This window comes from Cygnus atratus, chromosome 12, assembly GCF_013377495.2.
Source record: "Cygnus atratus isolate AKBS03 ecotype Queensland, Australia chromosome 12, CAtr_DNAZoo_HiC_assembly, whole genome shotgun sequence".
Taxonomy (NCBI): Eukaryota; Metazoa; Chordata; class Aves; order Anseriformes; family Anatidae; genus Cygnus; species Cygnus atratus.
In genome coordinates, this window is record NC_066373.1 from 19,246,182 (window position 1) to 19,268,372 (window position 22,191).

Below are 22,191 nucleotides of genomic sequence, written 5' to 3' on the forward strand. Positions count from 1 at the left end.
TATATTTTAGTGGAAAAATGGACAAATATAGGTGTACATATATGAAATACGTGGTAATGTAGTAGACCTCAGGCTTTGTCTAAATTGGAACCTGTAAAATAAGTAGCCCCGGCACTGTTACATGATGGTGATGATTTGTATATTAACCTGACTGAAGGACAGCGAACAATTGACAAAGTTGTATTGCCCTTTTTAAAATAAATCAGAAATGCTTTGTGACATGCTTATTACAAATGGCATTTCAATTGATGGAGGTGAGCAGAGCCGGGCACTAGAGAATTCTGCACTTATTTGGCTGACACATTACTCCAACAAGTAAGAGCTCTTCATTATTACTTTTTCTATTCTTCTCATGTCGCTATGGTAATTGCAGTGCAGTGGTTGCTATAGCAAAAATCATTAATCCTCCGTTGTTGTTGTCTGTATGCTAGCAGAGGCTTTTTATAAGATCTGGTTGTACTGGCTTCAGAGGAAATCATAATGTTGGATGGAATTCTGATAAATAATTGCAGTTATAAATTGTTTTAATTGTATTAGGAATTCTGAAAAAATTTATACTTGTAAAGAAACATAAGGATTTCAGTGGAGCATCCTGAAAACAGGATTTGGAGCAGTAAGATGAATGTGAACTGTATCTCAACACAAACCTGTTATTTTCTTGCTACATTGAAGATTAATGAAATATGTCTTTAAAGGAGTGAGCCAGAAGCAGTTAGTGTGGAATATGGTGCTGTTTATGCAGTCTAGTAATTCACTTTTATTGGGAATTAATGTTATAATTGCTATTGACCTATGATTGGTTCACTGGAGATTGATAAACTATCTTTTATGATGTCTGACCTGAGAATTGAGGAGTTTTATTAATCAGTCACTGCTTTTGCTTAGTTCATACAAAATAAATAAATAAATTGTTGCAGCTTGTATGTAAGAGAGTCAAAAATAGCTTTCCAAAATGAAAGTAGAGCATACTGTTGATAGTGTCCTTGTGAATAAATACAACACAAGTCTTACTTTTTCAGGGTAGCGTTTAGCCAACTTTTTACTCGCCATATGTTCTCTTAGCTGCTGCTGGGTCTTCATCTGTGTCGTCGTCTTTAATTTATGAAGCCTGTGTTTATTCGTACTATGCAAACTTGCTTACTTTTTTTTTGACAAAGCAAGAATTGGGATTATTGAAGTTCTCCTGAGACCTGAACTCAGTTTTTTTCTCATGTTTAGAATCTAGTAATCCAACTACTAATTCTAAGACATCATCTCCGTTCACCAAGTAACTGAAGAGTTTCATGTATGTTACTTGAATGTCATATGGTAGAAATTGTCATTTTTCTCATAGGTAATGAGAGCTTGTTATTGACAGCTCATTGTGTTTAAACAGTGTAACAGAGTGCCTAACCTTTGTTCATTTTTCCTTGAAACCGTTCATTGCACTGTGCAAAATGCATTTTGTTGAAAGATTTTTTTTTAAAGTAGACTTTGATTATCCTGCAACTGATGATACCTTAAATACATTGCTTTTATGCCTGCAGAGTTTCATTGCGCTTTTGTAGCTTCCAGTTTGGTATCTCACTTTTCTTTTAGAATCTAAATTTCTTTATTTTTTTCCTCCCCTTCAGAATGTCACATCCTCAGATGCGGTAACTATGTATCACAAGAAAACTTTCAATGATGTATTTTGGTAAATAACATCTTTACTTAGCAATTGTCTTTTGAGGCCTGAATTGTGGAAATGTACTTGAACTCCTGTAGTCAATAAAAGGACTCTTTAAGAATCTTAAGATGCAGGAAGATAATATATCTGCGTTTGAAATACTCAGCATATGAGGAATACTGTTATTACTGTGATCAGTTCATGTGAAAAGATGTAAAAGCTGATGGTATTAAAGAATTCTGAATGACCTTATCTAAGGAAGAAGTTGTTTTTGTGATAGACCCACTTGAGTTCATCTGAAACAGGTACATGGAGATACTCCAAGTTAATTGCCACTTGGGTATTGAGTTCAAGGTGCATTGTAGAAAGTGTATTTAAAGGATAAACCTGTCTTGCTTTTTAATTGATGACCAGGAATGCATGCTGTTCAATGATACTTTTAATTTTTCTTAGTCCTATTTTTAAATATCCAGCATCATGACAGTTCTTAAGAAAAAGATCCTGTATTGAGGTTAAGACCATAGCTGTAGCAGTTTCCCCCCCTCATTTGTTAGCACGTGAAAGTTTGATACCACGTGCTTTCTAAATGTGTAACATTAGATAGTTCCAAGCTTTGCTGGTTCTGTTCTTACAATGTGAAATACTTAGAAAAGTAAATTTCAGCATCAACTGCAACAGGAATTTCAGTGCTGACACTTGTTTAGTGTGCAGGTAGCTTTTCATTCTGTTTTTAATTTCATTTCGTGTTTAATCCCTTCTTTTCCTTCTCGGTTTCCAGTTAGTATGTTTAATATGCTCTTCTTTCCATTAAGATAGAAGATCTCACTGGTGAATCAGATGCAGCCTAGAAGTCTTTTTGTGCAGTTTGCTGACATGCTGTGTTTAAATGCTTTTCTTTCCATGGAGATGTTAATACAGATTATTCGGGAGGGTATAGACAAACCTAAAATCAGAATTTTAATGTGAAGGAGTGTGTTATTAGGTTTTTTTAATATTCACATAACTTTGATTCATCTGTGAAAGCTCTTTACATCTGTCTTTTGAAGTTGTGATTCACATTTTCAAAAAGCAGCTGACATTGATTATTTTAATAATGCGTAATTATCTTAGTAATTTATTATAATCATCTCTGTCATGACCATCTCCTTGAACACCTAAAGGCAGAGAGTGACAAAAGAATTCTAATCATTTTATTACTTCAGAAGATAAATTTAAGATAATCAGCTTTCAAACAAACCTTTATTTTGCTTGAATATCAAACTCAGTTGTACTGGTTGTCTTCTTTTTGCCTGCCCCAGAAGGAGAGTGTTTTGAGTGCTGCTGTAGCAGGATTTTTTTCCTCCTTATTTTCTGTTCTTTAGAACTTTAAATGAAAGTTCCACAAGGAAGAAGAAGAACAGTGCAAAGCAGTGAGGGAGAGATGTGAGCAAGCTATGTGCATGGTGAAATAAAAGGCATATGAACGTGCATTAGGATGTATTATATTAAATAGAGATGCCTGATGCTTATTTTGAATTTAAATCAACAGCAGAGAAAAGCTTCTTGGCTTTTATTGTACCATGCTGAGGAAATGTTTTTTCTCACCTTTTTGAAAGGAACTGTGAAGACTGCACTGACAGGAGGTCTATAATAACACAGCCAGTTCACAATGTATATTCTCAGGAGAGAACAGTAGGTGTTGAAGGCATGAGGACTGTGTGGTGTATGAAGTGCCTTGCTTTGATGTAGCATCGGATCCAGAATTATGGAAGCTAGACTGTTCTTTCTGTCTAAACGTGCGTAGTTAGCTTATGTTTATCTCCCAGAGGGGGGGGGAGAAAAAGGTTTTTTAATACAACTGGAATAAGTTATGAGTTTATTATAGCAAAAAAAAAATTGGCTTTAAAAAAAAAATTTGGATCCATACACCCGCCAACTTTATTGTTTTGCAACTTGGTTGTAAAATACCACTTTTTAACACCTTTTTCTGTTTTAAAGGAATTTGACTATCTGAATTGAGAAATCGTGTTGCCTGTTTACTTATGTTTAACATATGATAAACATGCTTATTTATAAAGCATCTGTCTGATACATCGTGATTTTGGAAGAAGTTTATCAGGTATAGATCTTTTTTCCTTAAAGTGTGGAAGAACATACTTCATTAGCAGTCCTAAGAGGAAAAAAATCAATTTGGTAGTGCAGGGTTGTATGCTGTCTTCTCTGTTGCAGCGCCTGCTGGCTAGTCAGCCTAGTTACTTTATAGATTTATCTTCCTCTTTAGTTATGGAAAGATGAGGGTGGTAAGTTAGTTACCAGACAGAACTGATTGATGGACCTGGGAGTGTGTGTGGTTTTGTTTGCTCTTCATCATAAAGGGTCTATGCTCATTTGGTTGATCATCCAGTTGGTTGATAATGGAAGGGGAAAAATCTAATGGACCTGCTACAGCAATCCCCTAACTGTCAGAGTTGAAACTACACAAACTCCAGTGTCACCATAACAAATTAGGACAGCACAACACCTACATGTAGATGTGCAATTTAGTGAAATGCTCAGGAGGATCAATGAGACCCTCAGAGTAAATGCTGAGACACTGTTTGCTATTTGTGCTTTTGTTTTAAAACATCCGTTTGTTATTGCACGTTAGTATTGAATTTTGAACATATAACGCTTTAAAAATATCATAGTGTTCTAAATTTTATTTGGGTATTTTTTCTTTCTTCCATTCATATATATTTTTAGAAGAGATGGAAGAGATTTGAGCTGTGTTTGAACATCTTCAAAGAATTTTCGAGCTTTAGTTGCAAGTAATTTTTCTCATACAATCTATGAAGTCTACTCCCAGTGATCTGCACAATCTCTGTCTTTTGGGTTATTCTTTTTCTGGATTGGAACAGTAGCAGTTTGCAGACATGGAAAGGAGTCTTTGTGCCCATGGCTCTTCATTGAAATGCAGTGAATAGGTAGTTGTAGGTAACAATTCTCATGTGATTTGTAGAAGATATAAGACTGCTAATTTTATCTTTATATATTTTGACATAAATACAGATTTGTAGCTGATGAGTGTGTGGGACTGTTCTTTTTTCATTTCCACTACCTATAAAACCTATAAAGCTTGATTTTTTTTTTCTTAGCGTAATTCTCTAGTATCACAAGCCAGAGTCATGTGTTGAGAACGTGATAGCTACCAGTTGAGTGTTTATTTTTATGTCAAACAGGTTTTCTTTTAAGATGATTGAAGCTGCCGAAGTACATTGGGAGTCTAGGATATGTTTAAGCACATCTAGTGCTATGAGGTGCATTGGATTTACAAGTAACGTTAACCGTGAGATTTCCAGCAACTTGAACTAAGGTTGGTGAAAATCCATACAGGCACAGAAGGATAGACCAGTAGACTCTAGGAGCTGAGTAATGATAACAGAATTTCTAGAAGTAAATGTCATGACTGGTTCTAACACCTAATTCCCTTGGTCACTAGTTGTACTAGGATGAAACACGTGTAGTGAAATTTTGCATGTATGGTATTTCTGTACTGTTTGACAAAATGAAGGCATTTCACTGTTTAGACGAAGTATAAATTCGTATGAGCCACTGGGCCACACAGAAACACATGCAAACTACATACAGCCTTACAAAGGTAATATTGTTGGCAAAGCTATCAAGACAATGCATACTTGTGTTTAAATATTAGTAGATCTTGTATGTAACTAAGGGAATTTCTTCTCATGTATAACTCTGAACTAAAGCTGTGTCCAATTTTATTTACATTTGTATCTAAGCTAATTTGGAAATGGCTAATGTTCATAAAATGTTCAAATAAGCAGTCAAGATCTCCTAAAATCTATAGAAATGAATGTTGCACTGGTGGTGACTAAAATGAGGTTCCCAGAAAGAAAGAATTTTTATAATGGTCACATTTATTAAAAAATAAATAAATAGAGCTTGCAATGTGGATGTCAGGTTTAGCTGGATGTAGGTTGAAGTACATTATTAACTAATGTTATGCGGAGTGTTTTTTCCTTGTCTTTTAATCTGTAGCTAGTACAGCTTATTTCAGTTTATCTAATGAGCTCGTCCAGCCATTATCACCAACGGCGTATTCATTAGTAAACCCAAAAGAGCTTCATGTGTGTGGTTTTTTCACCTATGAAAACCTAATAGAGCTGGAGCAAGTGTGCTAATGATACTCCTTTTTCATTTCTGGCTTCCTCCTCCTTTGTGGAGGAATTTAAATTCAACATTAGAGTTTTTTTTTTAAAAAAAAAAAAGATGTTTATTTAAATTGAGAATTAAACCAAGCATGAAGATGAGACGAGTTATCATTATAGGTCCAAGATAGGTTAGTTGTTATAGTGAGATTGAGTTCTTTGAGCAGCTCCTGGGGTATTTTCATGTGGTTTTCAAGATCTATAGAGTTGTGCAAAAAGCTGGAATTTTAGCTGGCACTTCAAGGCATGAAATCAAGGTAGGAAGCACAAAGATTAAGAATCAATTTTCTTTCAAAAGTGGAAGAGTTGCTGGATCCATTTGTTGTTTCCACATAGTGCCTTTGGACAGACTTCAGAAATACTGGAAACATTGTATTTCTAGTTACTGCGGATCAGGACAGTGTAAAATGGCAATATGAAAACTGGAAAATGAAACATTCTTCTCTAATTTGGTGCTTAGGGCTGGTTTGGGAGGAGGGTTTTTTTTTGGGGGGGGAGGTTTTTTTTTTGCAAAGATTGAGGCAAGATTTGCATTTAAATGTAATATTAGCCAATATTCTGGGTGGGTTTTATCCTTATTTGTATTTTGTTAAAAAACATAACATTTCACTAATCATTTACAGCAGTTATTACTTTTGACAAATCTGAGTTTTCTTCAGAAAATGACTTTTGATTAAATAACCGTAATAATAAAAGAAGAATCTGTGCATTTTAAGAGGAGGGTTAGAAATAAAAACTAGAGAAGAAATAAGAGATAATAGTGTGACAGACATGAAGAATGCTGGGCTTTCCTTCTCTTGATTGCTGCTTTTCTGTAAGACAGTATTTAACTAATTGTAGGTTTTCTTGAACTACTCTGCTCCGGCTCAGAAGATATTCTCACTTCATTGATGTCCTATTTCCAGCTATATTCTCATGGTTGGCACTTCACTTGATGCCTTTTAAGCTGCGTTTGTTTTGCGTGCCCTGCAGTGTGAATATGTACCTAGCCTTTTTTGGTTTGTTTTTGGATGAAAGATAATGGTAGTGAAGCTCTCAATGAGGCAGCTTTATCAAGTGCTCACTATGATGTATACTGTAAACGTTACAAATGTTTGTTGGGAAGTTAGACACTTAATTGTTCCAGCTTTCTTTTGCTATGTTTTTCATCGTCATTGTTGAAGTCAGCGATAATGGGCACAGTTCTTATTCATGGTACATAAAACATTAATTCTGAATAACTATCCTGCTTTAATTGTTTTACTTGAATGATGCAGGAAGAAAACAGCTTTATAAGTTGGTGCTGATTTCAGACCTGTCAAATTCACTGGTTGCTATGTTAATTTCTCTGTTCAGTGGTAATTTACTTTCTCATCTCTTTGGTTGCTGACTTACTGGACTTCTACCTAGGCTAACTGACATCCTAAATTGTTTGTACTTGATAACAGAGCTGCGATAATAATTTAGGAGGGTTTTTGCTGTGAGATAAAATAATACTTGAGGCAGATGGCATGTAGAAAGCCACTGAAGGTGGTGGCTCAGCTTTATCACTTGGAGGTATTTAGGGAGGTCTGATATTTTTACAAGTCCTTCTGCCCCTTATGACCCAATTTTCCATCTCCCAGCTTCCTTACATAATGAGGGAGGTACCTACAAATTTTAACTACATATGGATGTATATACTAAAAGGTGGTTCGTCTTCATAGAAATATAATTTGGTAAGCTGAGGCATCGTTTATTATGGTATAGGTTAGGTATGACAAAACGTTTTGGTTGTGGTCAATAGTGTATTGGGAAATAAGTAAGGGATTCGGTAACTTTTGAGGGTGATCTAGTGTTTTGGCTTTTAGTGCTTTTTTTTATATTAACTAAGGAGACTTTTTAAAGCAACTGTAAAAAATCCACTTAAATATTAATACCAAGCTGCTCAAAACCATATGGGCTATGGGGCAATTTGAAAAGATGAATTTTGTATTACAGTTTGAGCCTTGATTTCATAGCCTGGAAAAGCAAATTCTCTGAAGCTTTTATGAGTTGGGGCATAGCATCTCTCTAGCAAGTCTAGTTTGGCATATATGGTTATAATCAGGACTTGCAGCACTAGTCATTAACGCAGCAATTCTAGCTTCTCGCGGGCTGCTTACATTAAACTGCCTCACTGTTCTTTCTCAGCCCACACAAGGTAACTTGTGGTAGCTTGGGAATATTCAAGGCAGGGCTGCAAAATGTGAACGTGGGGATTTCTCCTGGAGTAGATAACGGAAAATCATTTTATTTCTCATTATATGCTCTGTGCATCAGAATTCTGGATGCAGTTAGACATTGCTTGTTTAAACATGTAGAAGGTCATTATTCTCCTAAAGGTTTTGGAAATACATGTGCTAGAAGAGCTTTCTTAATCTGTGATTTAGTCAGATTTACCTAGTTCTGTAGGCATGGAATTTATCAGCCATTGAGTTAGTCAACCTTCCAATGTTGTGTTTTTTGGTTTTTTTTTTTTTTACCTTTTAGTATAGATTAACATAGTACATGTGAGCTCATGACTCTTTTTAGTCTTCCTGACAGCGCAGAAGTTTAAAATTGGTTCCAAAAATTGGATTAGCTTGTATGGTAGATTTGTAATGGTAGATTTATATAAAGAGTAATTTTCTTCCCAGCTAAACACAGGGACTAAGTAAATTAATAAGCATTTACTCTTCTAAATATAATACATTATCATCAGATATAAAATTTAAAAGTTCCTCTATACTGTGGATCGAGATGAAAATACTCAAAGATAATCCTCAAACAAAAGATCGATGATATCTTTTAGATGAGAGATTACAAAGGTGAAGGATTTTTTCAATGTCTAGTTTATTTGCAAGAGATAATTAACTGAACATTTTTAATGTGAAAAAATAGACCAAAATAAAGTTTCTGATTTTGCAAATACACGTTGACCGTCTTTTTTCTTTGGCAGATGGTGATGGACAAAGTGAACATTTGTTACCAGTCTGTGAAGACCAAGCATGTCAAAAAAGTGTCATCTATTTAACTAAGCTAGGACTGGATCAGGTATTGTGACTTTTGGAATTGCAAAGACAAAGGAAAATACTGTGTTTTATGAATAAATACGGTATAGAAAACAACTTTTTTCTGAAAAAGCAAATTTCTCCACCTGTAATGATATTATGTAAGATGTTTTTATGTAGGTATGTATCTATTATCTAGCTCAAACTATGGTTTTGATGGAAAGTAAAGTAACTCAAGATCTAGTAATGTATCCATTTCAGCTTTCTAATCTTGGCAATTTATACTTACAAATGCATGTTTTCCCATGCTCACAGGTTTTCGTTTTGTTTTTTAAATTGCCTGTTTTCTGTGTTCACAGGGGAATAGATTATAGTGCTGCTGGATACACAGCATTACAGTGGGATTTGATTTACAGGTCATAGCATGTGCATACAGCAAGTAGATGATTAGTTTGCGATGCTTGCTTTGCTTTCTGGTCAAAAGGAAGAACACTGACTTGTTAAGCATGGCACATTGGTTATGTTACTGTAACATGCTGCTTGCATTTCGCATTTCACTTTTGAGTAGTTCGGGTGCTCTTTGTCAAAAGACATTGTCCTTCAGCTCTAAATTTAGTTCCCTATTCTTGATAATATAAGAAGCAAAAGACATTTGATGTTTTCTGCTCAAGTAAATTTGAGACAAATATTCCAAATGAAAGTAAATTCATTGTGGAAAATGAACCACACACAAATACCATGTACCATTGATGGGTACCAAGCTGTTACTTGATGGTGGTGGGTGGCTTATCAGTGGGATAAACAAAAGCTGCATGGTATGTTATTTATTATATGTTTCTGGAAGGAAGTGATTTAGTAATGTGTAGACGAAGGTGTGGAGCAGCTTACATAATATCAGAATTTTGCCAAAGTTGAGTCTTTTATTGTAGCGTGCTCTGAAGTAACATTGTATGTAGACAGTTTTCCTGTTCCTTCATAATTTCATTTTTTTGATAGAGGTCAACTATTTATTTAATAACACATTAGATTTCTAACACACTATTTTTGACTGTCTCAGTATATTTAATTTAGCAATTACACTAATTTCAATTTTAAAATAGTTTCTAAGATAATGATCTTTGAGTTTAAAAATTAACAGCTGAATATTGTCATTTTATTTTAGGAAGTGAAGAATCCAACAGATTCTCATCCTACTAGAAAAAAAGCATTAAGAAGTATTAAGGTTTACCTAGAAACTTCAAAGCATTTTTTCTTGCATATTTTTAGAATGACTTTCTAATTAAAAATGACAATATCAAATGGCAGACAATAATGACTTGTTCTGATCTAACCTTTTTTAAAAAATTATATCTTGCATTTTCTTTTCTTGTATTCCGACTCATCTAGAAGTGATGGAGCTTTTTCTTCTAAACCATTTTAACTTTCCCATTATGAAAAAGTGAGAAAATGTCAGTACCTTCATTCATGTCTACAGTTTTTTCCATATGTTGCATGTTTTCTTCAGGTAGAAATCTATTCAAACATCTTGCTTCCCATTTTTATTTGGAAGTGAAATGTTTTAATTTCATTGCATTTGGTCATCTATGAGATCAACTGACCCAACTTCTGATATTTGACTAAATGAATTAATCTTTGTGAGAATTGGTAAATATAAACTTTGTGGCAACAGACCAAGATAAATGCTCTTTGTTTAATTAATAACTTTACAGTTTCAGAGAAGTAATAAGCCCTTGTGGTGCAGAATATATTGAAACAAGGAGGTGGTATCCTGTGTGTGACAGCTAGATAACTATCTGGAATCTATGGGAAACAGATTTCAAGTCTATTATGGAAAAAGTAGAAGATGCTACATATCCATAATTTCTGTTCAGTTTTTGTTGTAGGGTTTTGTGGGAGTGCTTTTGGTAGTTACAAATTTTTGAGAAAATTACTTATCTCAGATCTTAAGGATAATAAATTACATGACTGTCTTTAAAAAAAAAAAAAAAAAGAGAAGAAAATCTTGTGGTAACTGGAGGTGGTTTTGTCCTTCGTTGTCACAACAAACAAGCAGTGATATTTGATGAATAGAAATGAAAAACAGTTAATGTGGTTTTCTTGTATTGTGGGATAGACTGAGATGAAACACGTGATATTGTGGGATAGATTGAGATGAAATACATATCTGTAGAATTTGTGGTTCTGAGCAGTTATGCTATGAGGAGGCATTCAGTGGCATGTCAGGTTTTGGAGTTGTTGGTCTGGCAAGATCTTGTTTTGCTTGACAGCTGTCAGTCTATGGTATATTTCCTTCTTGTGCTGTGTGTGGCATAGCTGGATGGTTACTTGGAAAGCCAAGCAGATCTAAGAGAATTATTTCAAATTTCAAGGATGAAATTCTCTCACCACAGGTTATATTTTATTTAACCATTTAATCTTCAGAAGTATTAGAAATATATCAGGTAAATTTCCTTCTTTTGGATGATGAGGCCAAAGAACAGGCCAAAGAATTGCATACGAGTAACTTAAGGAGATACAGACCTACTAGAAGTTTGAAAGAATGTGAATGTTTCCACAGCAACAGAAGAATTGCAGTCAGATCTGAACTAGAATCCCATATGCTGTTTCAGATTGTCGCTGGTATTGGGACACCTTAGACTTCTTGAATTTCACCTGCAGTAAGCTGCAGACTAACTTGCTGATTTAGATCTCATTTAGATTCTGAAAATCAGACTGAGCTCTCCCTGAAACTTGTTTTAAAGTCCCTGGTAATGTGTATTGTAGAAACTGTAGGTATTGTGATATTCTTAGAGATGACTAATCTTTCTCTTAATTTTGTCTAGTATTCAGTATGACTTTATTTTATTTGTTTCCTGAGGCAAACAGTATCATTTCAGTCCTTTAATTTAAGAGTTTCTTTGTGAGCGTTCTTATAACTGTGAACCTTCTTATAACCTTTCTCTATACTATAGAAAGAGTACAGCTTTATTCCTTTTATAAATACAGCAGCTGTGGTGTAGAACATAGCAATGCATCGTATAGCAAACCACAGGTCTTTCTGGTGTCATTCTGTAGGCTAGACATGTATCCAACAGTACTGATTATCAGCTGTAGTTTGTCATTGTAAATAGTTTTTCTTGGTTCCTCTGCAACAGTTTAAAGGTGGGGAGGGGGGATTGCAGTTGATGTAATTTTTCATTAATCCCAGATTATGCAAGATCCCCACATCTCTGGATTGTTTGTCTTTCTCAAAGCAGCTACGAGTCTCTGAGCCATGCTCTTGTATTGAAAATATGACTTACTGCTTTAGTTATTCTCTTCTATGTTGCTAAAGTAATGCTGGGGATTATCATCTTCTGGGCTTTGGACACCATAAGTTAATGGTGTAATGTATGGTGGTGTTTTGTGTTTTTTCTTTTTTTTTTTCAGTGGTGGCTACTCAATTGTATATGGAATTCAGGTGACCTTCATATGCACTGAAAACCTAATGCCTCCTGAAATTACTGGATTTACTCTTTATGTACAGCTGAGCTATAATGCATGCAGACAGCAGAAGGGGAGCCCCTAGGAAAAAGGACTTCTGTTGCTGTGGCCAGTTCTGTCAGGTCACTCTTGATCTTCGTATAGGATGCTATATAGTGCCCCTCACAGAAAGGAGGGGAAACCCTGGCATTTCCAGGGAAGGTATTGGCCAGGAACGGACTACCAATTTCCAAATGCTTTCTCACTCACAGCAGACTCCGTGCCTGTGTTACATGGTCTGGAATTGGGCAGCTGGCCGGATGGGCTAATTGTTCGTAATAGGTTTCCTGGCCAAAGCTTAAAAAAATATGAGATGTGTTATCCCCATATTTTTGGTTCAAAGAGCAGGCTCTAGAGCAAGGGAACTGTGTTTCCTAATGTATAGAATAACGTGGACTCAGAGAGAAATGAACCCTTTTTGAGTTAGGTGGGGTAAGTGCAAAAAATTTTTAAATATCTTTAAGTACTTGAGATCTTTTTCAAAGTGAAAAAGAAGCCGTGTTTTCACAGGGCAATAAAGCATTCTCTCTACTACTTGATGAAAAACAAATATTTGAGGAGTTTGAGAATGGATTTTCAAGCACTTAAAAATCATTTTAGTTTATAACATTGTTAATTGAAGGAATATATAAATGTTTTAATTATATCAGTGCAAGTATTTAATGAAATTTAACGTAAAGGCAAAAGTAAATCCTTCTCTGAATTAATTTTATGTATTCATTTAAATTTTCTTTTAGATATATTAACTCTGTTTCTCAATCTTTTTTTCATCTTAGGTAGGTAAGAGAAAAAGCATGATGAGACTGCAAGAAATAGCTTTGTGTGTCCTCATTATATCCCACCTATTTCTGTCTTTCAGTAAGAGGAAAAAAAAATGGTTTTAGTCTTTTTCCTATTAAGCTTCATACTTGCTATTATAACTTCTAAATAATTGTCTGGGTTAACAAATTCAAAAGTAGTAGCAGATTTATATTGTTGACAAACCTATTTTTTTCTGCCTTCTGTACTGAAATATGTCCTAAGCAACATGAACAATTAATCTTGCATTCCATTACTCACTAATAGTTACAGGAGAAATATACAGAAAGAGTTTCACCATAAATGTGTATTGCTCTGTGAACTTAAACTGTCAGAATAAATTATGCATGGTAACAAAATGTGTCCTTGTTACAGATTGAACCAGACTAATGTTTTGAAATGTTCTACAACTGCCGTTATAAAAAGTCCCGCAACTGGTTCAGTAAGATGCGTAGTGATGTTTAGTAGCAATAGGTGGCTTTTGTTGTACTCACCTGTTGCTTTGTTTGCATATTACTGTAGCCTTTATAATAGCAAAATTGTTTTTTATGAATCGTTTTCTGAGTAGAGTTTTAAAAAAAAAAAAAAAGGTAAAAATTCAGGTTTACTCCTAAAATTTCTTTTTGAATTTTTTTCTTTAAAATACTATTACCGTACACAGCAATATTTAGAAAGTATATGATAAGTATAATTGGATTTCATTGCAATGGCAGTTTTTATTTTGCATGCAATCATTAACACAGTGTTTCACGGTTCTGTTTCCAATTAGTTTTTCAAATTTACTGTACTTTGCAGTAATATTTCAAGTCTTCTGTATGACAGGGAAGTGCAAAGTCTAACACTGAAATTTTCTCTCAGGTTGAGTCTTTTCCTTTCCTTTTTTTTCCTTCTTGGATTCTTCAAACTTTCAGCAGCTAACAGTAATTAAATAGGTATACGTATGTTGGGGGGAGGCAAGAGGGTAATATGACCAAGTATGTTTAAATTAAACTTTGAGTTCTCATCAGTGGTGTGTTATGGATCATCTTAGCAGTTCAAATGTTGCAAGTTACACAGGCAGGCACACAGTATATGCACATCTGGCAGAACTGTTCTAGGTTTCTAAGCTCTCTGTGATAACCAGATAAATTTGACCTTAGTGCACTTCTTAAAAAAAAAAAAATCTGGGGGGTTCTCACGTTCATGTGTAATCTCAAGACAGGTCCAAGTGTCACAGACAATTGTCATGTGGCTGGAATGTTGTTGGTTGCTGGATTGTGCTAATGAGGGAGTCTCTCCACAGCAGGAAACAATGCTGTCAGGGATCTCATTCTGGTTCCTGAAATTGCTAAATTAAGGCTTGGGTGAGAGACGTTGAAGATGCTGTTAAGTGCTGTTGACGTTGCTGATAGTGATCCTTTAGGATGGCACCCTTCTGTTCTTTTGAGGACGTTGTCAGTTAGCTGACACAGAAAATTACTTCTGGCTTTAAAAATGGCACTGATTTTTTTTCTGTAGAATTGAAATGTTAACCCTCATACTTCAATTTCATACCGACTTGTGAAATTACTTCGATTTTAATTAAGATAAATTCCTATTTAGCCCCTCTGCAGCTCTTCGTGGAAAGTAAGTACAGAGACATTCTGTTTCTTGTCCTGGAGAAATTGAAATTGTACTTTGCACTTCCTTTGTATTTTCAGATTTAATGAGAGTGTACCCCTCTTCCAGTTTTAATGCTGCCTATTGCTTGCAATTTTAGACAAAAAAAAAATCACTAAGGATCTGAAGGCCTGATAGTTTAGGTGTGGCTACTCTTAAAAAAAAAAAAAAAAAAAAAATTACAGGCAAGCATGAATTTCAGTAAAGTTTTTCCTGAATATTGCTATACAGTAGATGCTTTCTAAAAACACGTCCTTTATTCTTATAACCTTATCTAGTTGGTTTTGTTCTGGAAAAATTTAGTACCTAGAAAAGGTTTCCTATTAAAACAGTCATTTGGTGTCAGCATTGTGAAATAATCCTTAGTTCCTCTTTGGAAATTCATAAACCATTTCAGAATTGTGATGCAGTATAGACCTGTCAGCCGTTTTAAATAGAATTGGGTGGGTTTAATACATAAAATGTATTTCCTTACCTATCTGTTCTGTTCTTTTTTTCTTTTTTACAGTGGATTCCAGTCTTGCAAGACTTCAAAAATAAAGACACGGTTTGGGGCTTTGTACCACATCAAACTGACAAAACTACATCAGAAGTTACATTTCCAATTACCCTTCATATTGGAGATTACAATATGGATGGCTACCCAGATGCTCTTGCTATATTAAGGAACACATCTGGAAGGTGAAGTATATGTAAACCTAGAAGTAAAGACCATTGAATGGTTGTACAGTCATCAGTCATACAGATTACTAAATCTTAGCGCATTTTAGTGTGTAGTGAAGTACTTTGTGGACTCTTTATTAACTTTCCTTGTATTTCTTTGCTCCTACTTTTTTGTTCATCTGGATGTTTCATCTACTTTCTTGTCATCAGAAAGAGATGGCAATACCTTTCTGTGCTCCAACAGTTTGATCTTGATCTGCTGAAATCTCTCAAGTTTTTTGAGGTGTCTTGCCCACTGATTCCTTTTATGGAGGGCCAAGCAACCAGTTATTTAAGATGAAATCTCACTTTTTTAAAAGGTTTTTTAGTGTCATCTGTGCTTAAGTGATCAGAAAAGCCAGTACATTCTGCAACTTCCATAAGACTGGATGCTCCATTTATAATAGCTGGGATTCATTTGCTACTTAGTCATCGTTCATGATTTACTGTAGCTGAGGCAACAGGATTAGGTTATGCTCATAAATGTAGAAATCAATTTGACTTTTTTGACTATTGAATTGTGCATTGGAAAGTGATATTTGTGTCAACAGCAAAGACTATGTATTTTTTCAAGGTACAGTGGAGAAGAATCTTCTCTTTTAGAGAGAGAATAGCTGCAATAAAACATGGTGATGAGAACCACTGCTGAAGACAGGTCTTCCAACTTCAGTCTGTTAATTCTCACTACAGCTCTGTGATCACTAAAATTACTTAAAACCTATTAGGCAGGTGTCCTGTGTTTGGCTGGGATAGAGTTGATTTTCTTCCTAGTAGCTGGTATGGTGCTGTGTTTTGGATTTAGGATGAGAACAATGGTGATAACACTGTTTTAGTTGTTGCAGAGCAGTGCTTGCACTAAGTCAAGGACTTCTCAGTTTCTCGTGCTGCCCTGCCAGCGAGGAGGCTGGAGGTGCACGAGAAGCTGGGAGGGGACAGAAACAGGACGGCTGACCCAAACAGGCTGTTCCATACCAGATGGTGTCATGCTGAACAACAAAATAGGGGAGTTGGCTGGGGGAGAGGTGATTGCTCAGTGTCTGGCTGGGCATCGGTCAGCAGGTGGTGAGCAATTGTATTGGGCATCACTTGTTTTGTATATTATTATTTTTTCTCCCTTCCTTTCTGTCCTATTAAGCTGTCTTTATCTCAATCCATGAATTTATAGCCTTTTTCAGATTCTCTCCCCCATCCCACAGAGAGGGGGAAGACTTGAGGGGCAGGTGAGCGAATGGTTTTGTGGTGCTTAGCTGCCTGCTGGGTTAAACCATAACAGCATGTCACAGACAGAAAATATGTTGTTAGTAGAATATATACCCCAGTGCTTAAATCCTTAGAGAAGGGAAATAAATGATTCTAGTCTTTCCTATTAAATTTGTCAGTGTAATTTTTCTTCTCTTTTATTCTTCATTGTTTGCTTTCCCAATGCTTTGTCTTGCTACAATCTGGTGTTACAGCAGGTGTAGTGATCCGAACTGGGAGAGTATTGTACATCAAGGAGTTAGTGATCCACATAACAGTTGACCTGAGTACATGCCTCTGCTCTTCTGCACATATCACTTGGCTGCAGGATAAACTTAGCCAGCTAATCATAATGGAGAAGCCTGTAGGCAGCTTCCACTTGGCATCTGGTGATGATGCCACTGGCATGTCCTTGTCTTTACCTTGAAGCAGCATGTTTTCGTGTGAACATCGTTTTGCTTGATGGTAGAAATGAGTAGAATTGTTTACTTCCAAGAAAAACGTAAAAGAGCTCTTCAAACTTTTAATGCCAGTGAATCTCACTATGAACAGGGTATGCACAGCATGTGCCCTGACTAGAGGTCTTGCTGATACTGTACAGCTTGGATTTTCCAGCACCAGATTATCTATGCTATCCACTCTTCCTTCCTCACATAATCTCCCATAAAAGGTATTTTAATCAATACCCTATTAAGTCTCAACATCTTTCTTATTGGGATCTATGATGAATACTTGCATTTGTGCATTAGAGGGAAAAATTAAGCCTCTGTCACAGGTGTATTTAGTATCTTCCTCTGTATAGTGTTGTGGATGAGCTTGGGTACGGATTCATAGTTTGAATTAATACTCGATAAGGAAAAGAACTGAGGAGCTCACTATATAGTGTTTAAAAGAGTATACAGCAAGAAGTTAGATGCTTAAGTTAGAATCAATCCAGATCTTCCAGTGATTGTCTAAACATGAGTCACCCACTGACATTTTTGTGTTGGAGTTCTTTATGTGCACCTGCCTAAAAACATTTCTAAAAATGACCCAGTTTGAAGAGCTACGTGCTTGTATTCTGCCTACACGAAGTTGTGATTCAGAGACTGAGTAGCTGAGCTCTGCCACTGTATTTCTGAGCCCTAAGATAACTAGTGCAGCAGCCTTTGAGCCTTAATATAACTAGCACAGCAGCTGGTTTGGTTTTGCCTTTTTTTTTTCCAAATATGGCAGAGAAGAAATTGATGCAAGTTCTGGGCAGTAACAGCATAGACAAAGTTAAAGCACTCAGTCCCTGATTGTTGGGTTTGTGTTTTTTTCTTCATAGCCTTGCTCAGTTGGGAGTTTGCATCTTCAGTTCAGCAGTCATTGAAAAAAGACTATAAAACGTCTAGAGAGCAGACTGGAACCAAGGTCTTTCCTTTTCCATTGAAATACTGAGGCATTTAAAATGCTAAGTTGTTCTTGTCCTTTGTTTTTTCTAAAGCCCCACAAATCTTTCGCTTTCTGCTGTACTATAAGCTATCTCTTAGCGTGTATCTTGATGGCTAGGACACTTTGAAAGAAGACTTATGGAGTTCAGAGGGTTTTTTCAAAGTTTTTATCTTTTAATATTACTAGGAGCCTCTGTTGTCTGGATGGCGTATACTTAGGGTAATGTAATATGTCAAAGGTTTAAATAGTTTATAAATAGTTACTCCTATGAAAGCCCAGGAAGTTACCTGTCTCACAGCAATGGATTACTGTGGTACACTTTTGTCTTTATTCTCCTTGCTTTTGAAATTATTTATTCCATTGGGTGTGTCTTAAACTTGTTTTGAAACTTGACTTCAAAATTGAGTGACATAGTTAGGCATAAGGACTTGAAAGTACTGGCAGGTGATTTGACAGGCCGTTCAAAGGAGGGTTCAGAAAACAGAGGAAGTCTGGCAAAAAAAGCAAATAAATATGTTGTGTGTTAACACAGTATTTTCCCTGTATTTGTTGAAAGGTAACGGAAACATTTTCTGTAGTGACTATCAAATGTCACTTTCACAGTACTGTAAATGCATTGTTTCTGAGAAACATAAGCAAATGCTTCCTTTTTAAAATTTGTAACTGGGTCAGAGAGAATTAAAAGTGTGGGACTTAAATTAAAAGCTCTTCTTAAATTAGATCAAGTTAAAATGAAAACCTTATTTAATTGAATTTAAACACTTCTGGATCAAGCTTTTTATTTCTTTCTTTTAAGTTTTTCATGCTACATCTACAGATCTAATTTCAGTGATTGATTACTGTGATTAAATGATAAAAGCATTTTTGTGAACTCTTGACCTCAATCTGTGTCATAGTATAGAAGGCCTAGCTTCCAGTTGCTGTCTGTAACTTAAAGAAATTAAAGGAAGCAGAAGCCATTTTACTAATCTGAAAATATACTGATATTTGACAATGGAAGAATACGACTAAAATCAATTCTATTTTTATTATAAATCTGGAAAGGACTTTCAGATTTTTTTTTTTTAATTCCTATAGAACGCTGAAATAAAAACATTTATCCTTCTTGGGGATAACTTCAGTTTACTGTCCTTCCAGGTGATTAATAGCTTCAAATACTCGTAGAATTGCCATAAGACCAGTCTTAGATCTCCTGTCATATTCAGTTGGTTTTCAGTAAGGGCATGCAATGTTCTGACAGCATGGATACATTCCTTATTAACAGCGACAACAAAAAAAGGAATCACTTGTAGTTGCAAGTGTGGTGGGGGTTTGAACTCCAAGGGTCTATGAATTCGAACAGGTGAGAATGCTGCATTCAGTCAGATCTAACGTATTTGTCTGTCCATTGCAAATTCTTTTAACTTTTGACTTGAGTCAAAACCTGCACATTAGAATTCCAGTCTACAGGTTTTTCTTTAGGTTACACACATGCATGATTTTTTCTTCCCACTAGTTATGACTATATTAGAATTTGTGTATGTATATAAAATAGTAATAGGTAAAGGGCTTTTACTAGTGGTTACTGATTGGTTCATCTCTACTTACTATCTTATCTAAATTAATTCATTTTTTTTCACATGCTGTTTTTAAATTCACTCTGGCAATATTGGAAGTCTAACTACTTCATCAGAGTCTATAATGCTTATCTTTCGTTCAGCCACATAACTAGATGAAATAATTTATTTAACTGCTTGTTTCCCAAGTAGAATACTAATAATTGGCATCTAGCATTGCAAACACATAATCCAGGAATCATTTTTTCAATGAGGCTTCTACTCAGAGGGAATGCTTTTCACAGGTTAAATGAAGTAATGGTATAGATGGAAGTTTAGTATCTATCTCGCATACTGGCGACAAATAGCAGTACAGATTGAAACTTGGAACTAATCAAAAACTGTATGTGAACAGTTGAATGAAAAACTTTAAGTATAACACACTTCTGCAAAGTTCTCCAGGCACTCATGCACAGTTTTAAATAAATGTATGTGTATTAATCCTTTGCATGAGTCTACTTAAAAGGACTCTCATTTGACCAAATCATCTCTTCCTAAATCATTTTTAGTCGTCACTTTCAGAAACAGGGTTGGATAAAGAACTTCTTTAAAATGTAGAAATGATTGACTGTAGATGAGCAGTTTTAAAAATACAGGCAATTTAATTTATTCTAAATGTCTAGAGTAAGATATTAGTTGTTTAGATGTCCCCTGTATAACAGTAGATGGCATAGCCTAAAACTGATGGAATGAGAGTTGTATGAAATTAAGCAGTATATATTTAATTGTAATTGTGAAGTAGCATGTTAAAATAAAACTGAGATAAATCTTCAGTCTGTCTTTGGTGTTAAGCCATGCTTGTAGTAATTCAGTCTTACTAGATTTAGCTTTGCTGCATGTGGCCTTCAGTCAGAAGGTTCCAATCTGTAGACAATTCTATACTTCCTGAGCATCGTTTGTAAGTTGTTTCAGATAAAGTTCTGCAGGTAGTACACTAGTTGGTGACACTGTGTACACAATGGTGTGAATATAATAGTAAATGTTTAATAAACATTAAAAGTTCAGCAAGTATCCGGTTAAGGGTGATTATGCTAGTCTTAATACGCAGTGCAAAAGAACTCTGAATTCTTGGTATTTAAGGTGATTTTTTCTCTATTGTCTGTTACGCATTTTTGTAGCACATGAGCATTGATTTATGGTTTTATCATTTTAACAGTCTGTGTTTTCCTATAGGCTTTAAGGGACATTGGTTTGTCATTTTAAGTATATGTTGTCGATTTCTACTGTTATAGGTAGATTTTTTTTCTGACTGTGAATTTCCTTCAAAATTTGGTTCAAAATAACAAGGTCATGAATTTGCTCTTGGTAATCATAGCATGAAGTAGAAATAAAATACAGAGGAAGATGCTTTGATTCCGGTAATTGTAAATTAATTAAAGCCCTAAAAAAGCGTAAGAAATCAATTAGCAGCCCACAGGCCAAATCCAGTCCTCAGGAGTTCTTCCAAGAAAGAACTGAACAGCTGATGGAGGCAGTAAACAGCTGATGGCTCTTCCCTTTGCAAACAGCCAGGCACTGCAACTTCTCCTGTTGCTGTAGCCTTTCAAACAAATGGCCCCCAACCAAGGCTTCCCCCTCCCGTGCTGAGACATGGCACGGGGCAGCTCCCATATCAGCACAGCCCGGGAAGTGGCCTGGAATTGAGGATCAAGAAAGATAAAATGTGGCTAGCAGTTACTTGGACTCTATTTTGAATGTTGTATATACATCTTATGCCAAGATGATGATAAAGAGAAATTGAAACAATTTGCTTAGCTTGAGTTGTCACACCTTAATTTTATAGTTGGTTAATTTGACATACAATAAGAATGTGAGCACTTAGCAATTTCAAGTTATGGTTATGAGTTCTCAGGTTCAGATAATACAATGCCTTAAATATTGTAGATCACCTAAGTTGATTTTTAGCTAGACATTGATTCTATATATTCATGCTTTTAACATTGACATTGTAACAAGTGGGTTGTTCAGATTAAGGCTCAGTCAAATGCAGGTGTATGGCAGAGAAATAGAGGCCTATTCTTTGTTTTTCAAAGAAGCTCAAGAAATGTGATTATAAGGTTTTGAGGAAAATATTTAAATATCCCATTTGATTTTTTGATAAATCTTACAGTGAACAAAATCCTATGTTATTCCCATTGTAGATCTTGAAATACTAACTTGACATTGTGCAAATAAACTATTACTACATTGTCAGAAATATTTTTTTCCTCAAGGTGAATGTTTTGCCTTCCTCTCCTTCTGAAAAGGATGGTGCAGAAATATGAGTATTGTGGGATATGATTCTTATTAGAAGCAAATTACCTGAAATATTCCATAGAAACAAAAACTTTCCTAAGGAAAAAAGCTGAAGTTACTGTGACTGTATCCTGGAGGCCTTGGATGCTGTTAAGATATGGAAAAACACCTTTTGTCACCTTCTGGAATGGCATTATGTTCAAGGTCATAATGAAGAAGTGTTTTTGGTAATTGCCCTGGGC

At 35.4% G+C, this 22,191-nt stretch overlaps 1 protein-coding gene across 1 annotated transcript in view; it reads left to right on the forward strand.

Moving 5' to 3' along the window:
* ITFG1 (integrin alpha FG-GAP repeat containing 1) overlaps positions 1–22,191 on the forward strand; it is a 71,207-nt gene that overhangs the window by 28,495 nt on the left and 20,521 nt on the right. The window contains exons 9-10 of the mRNA XM_035543741.2: positions 8,774–8,868; positions 15,271–15,443. Coding sequence (XP_035399634.1) covers positions 8,774–8,868; positions 15,271–15,443 — 268 coding nt within the window. The remainder of the gene's footprint in view (positions 1–8,773; positions 8,869–15,270; positions 15,444–22,191) is intronic.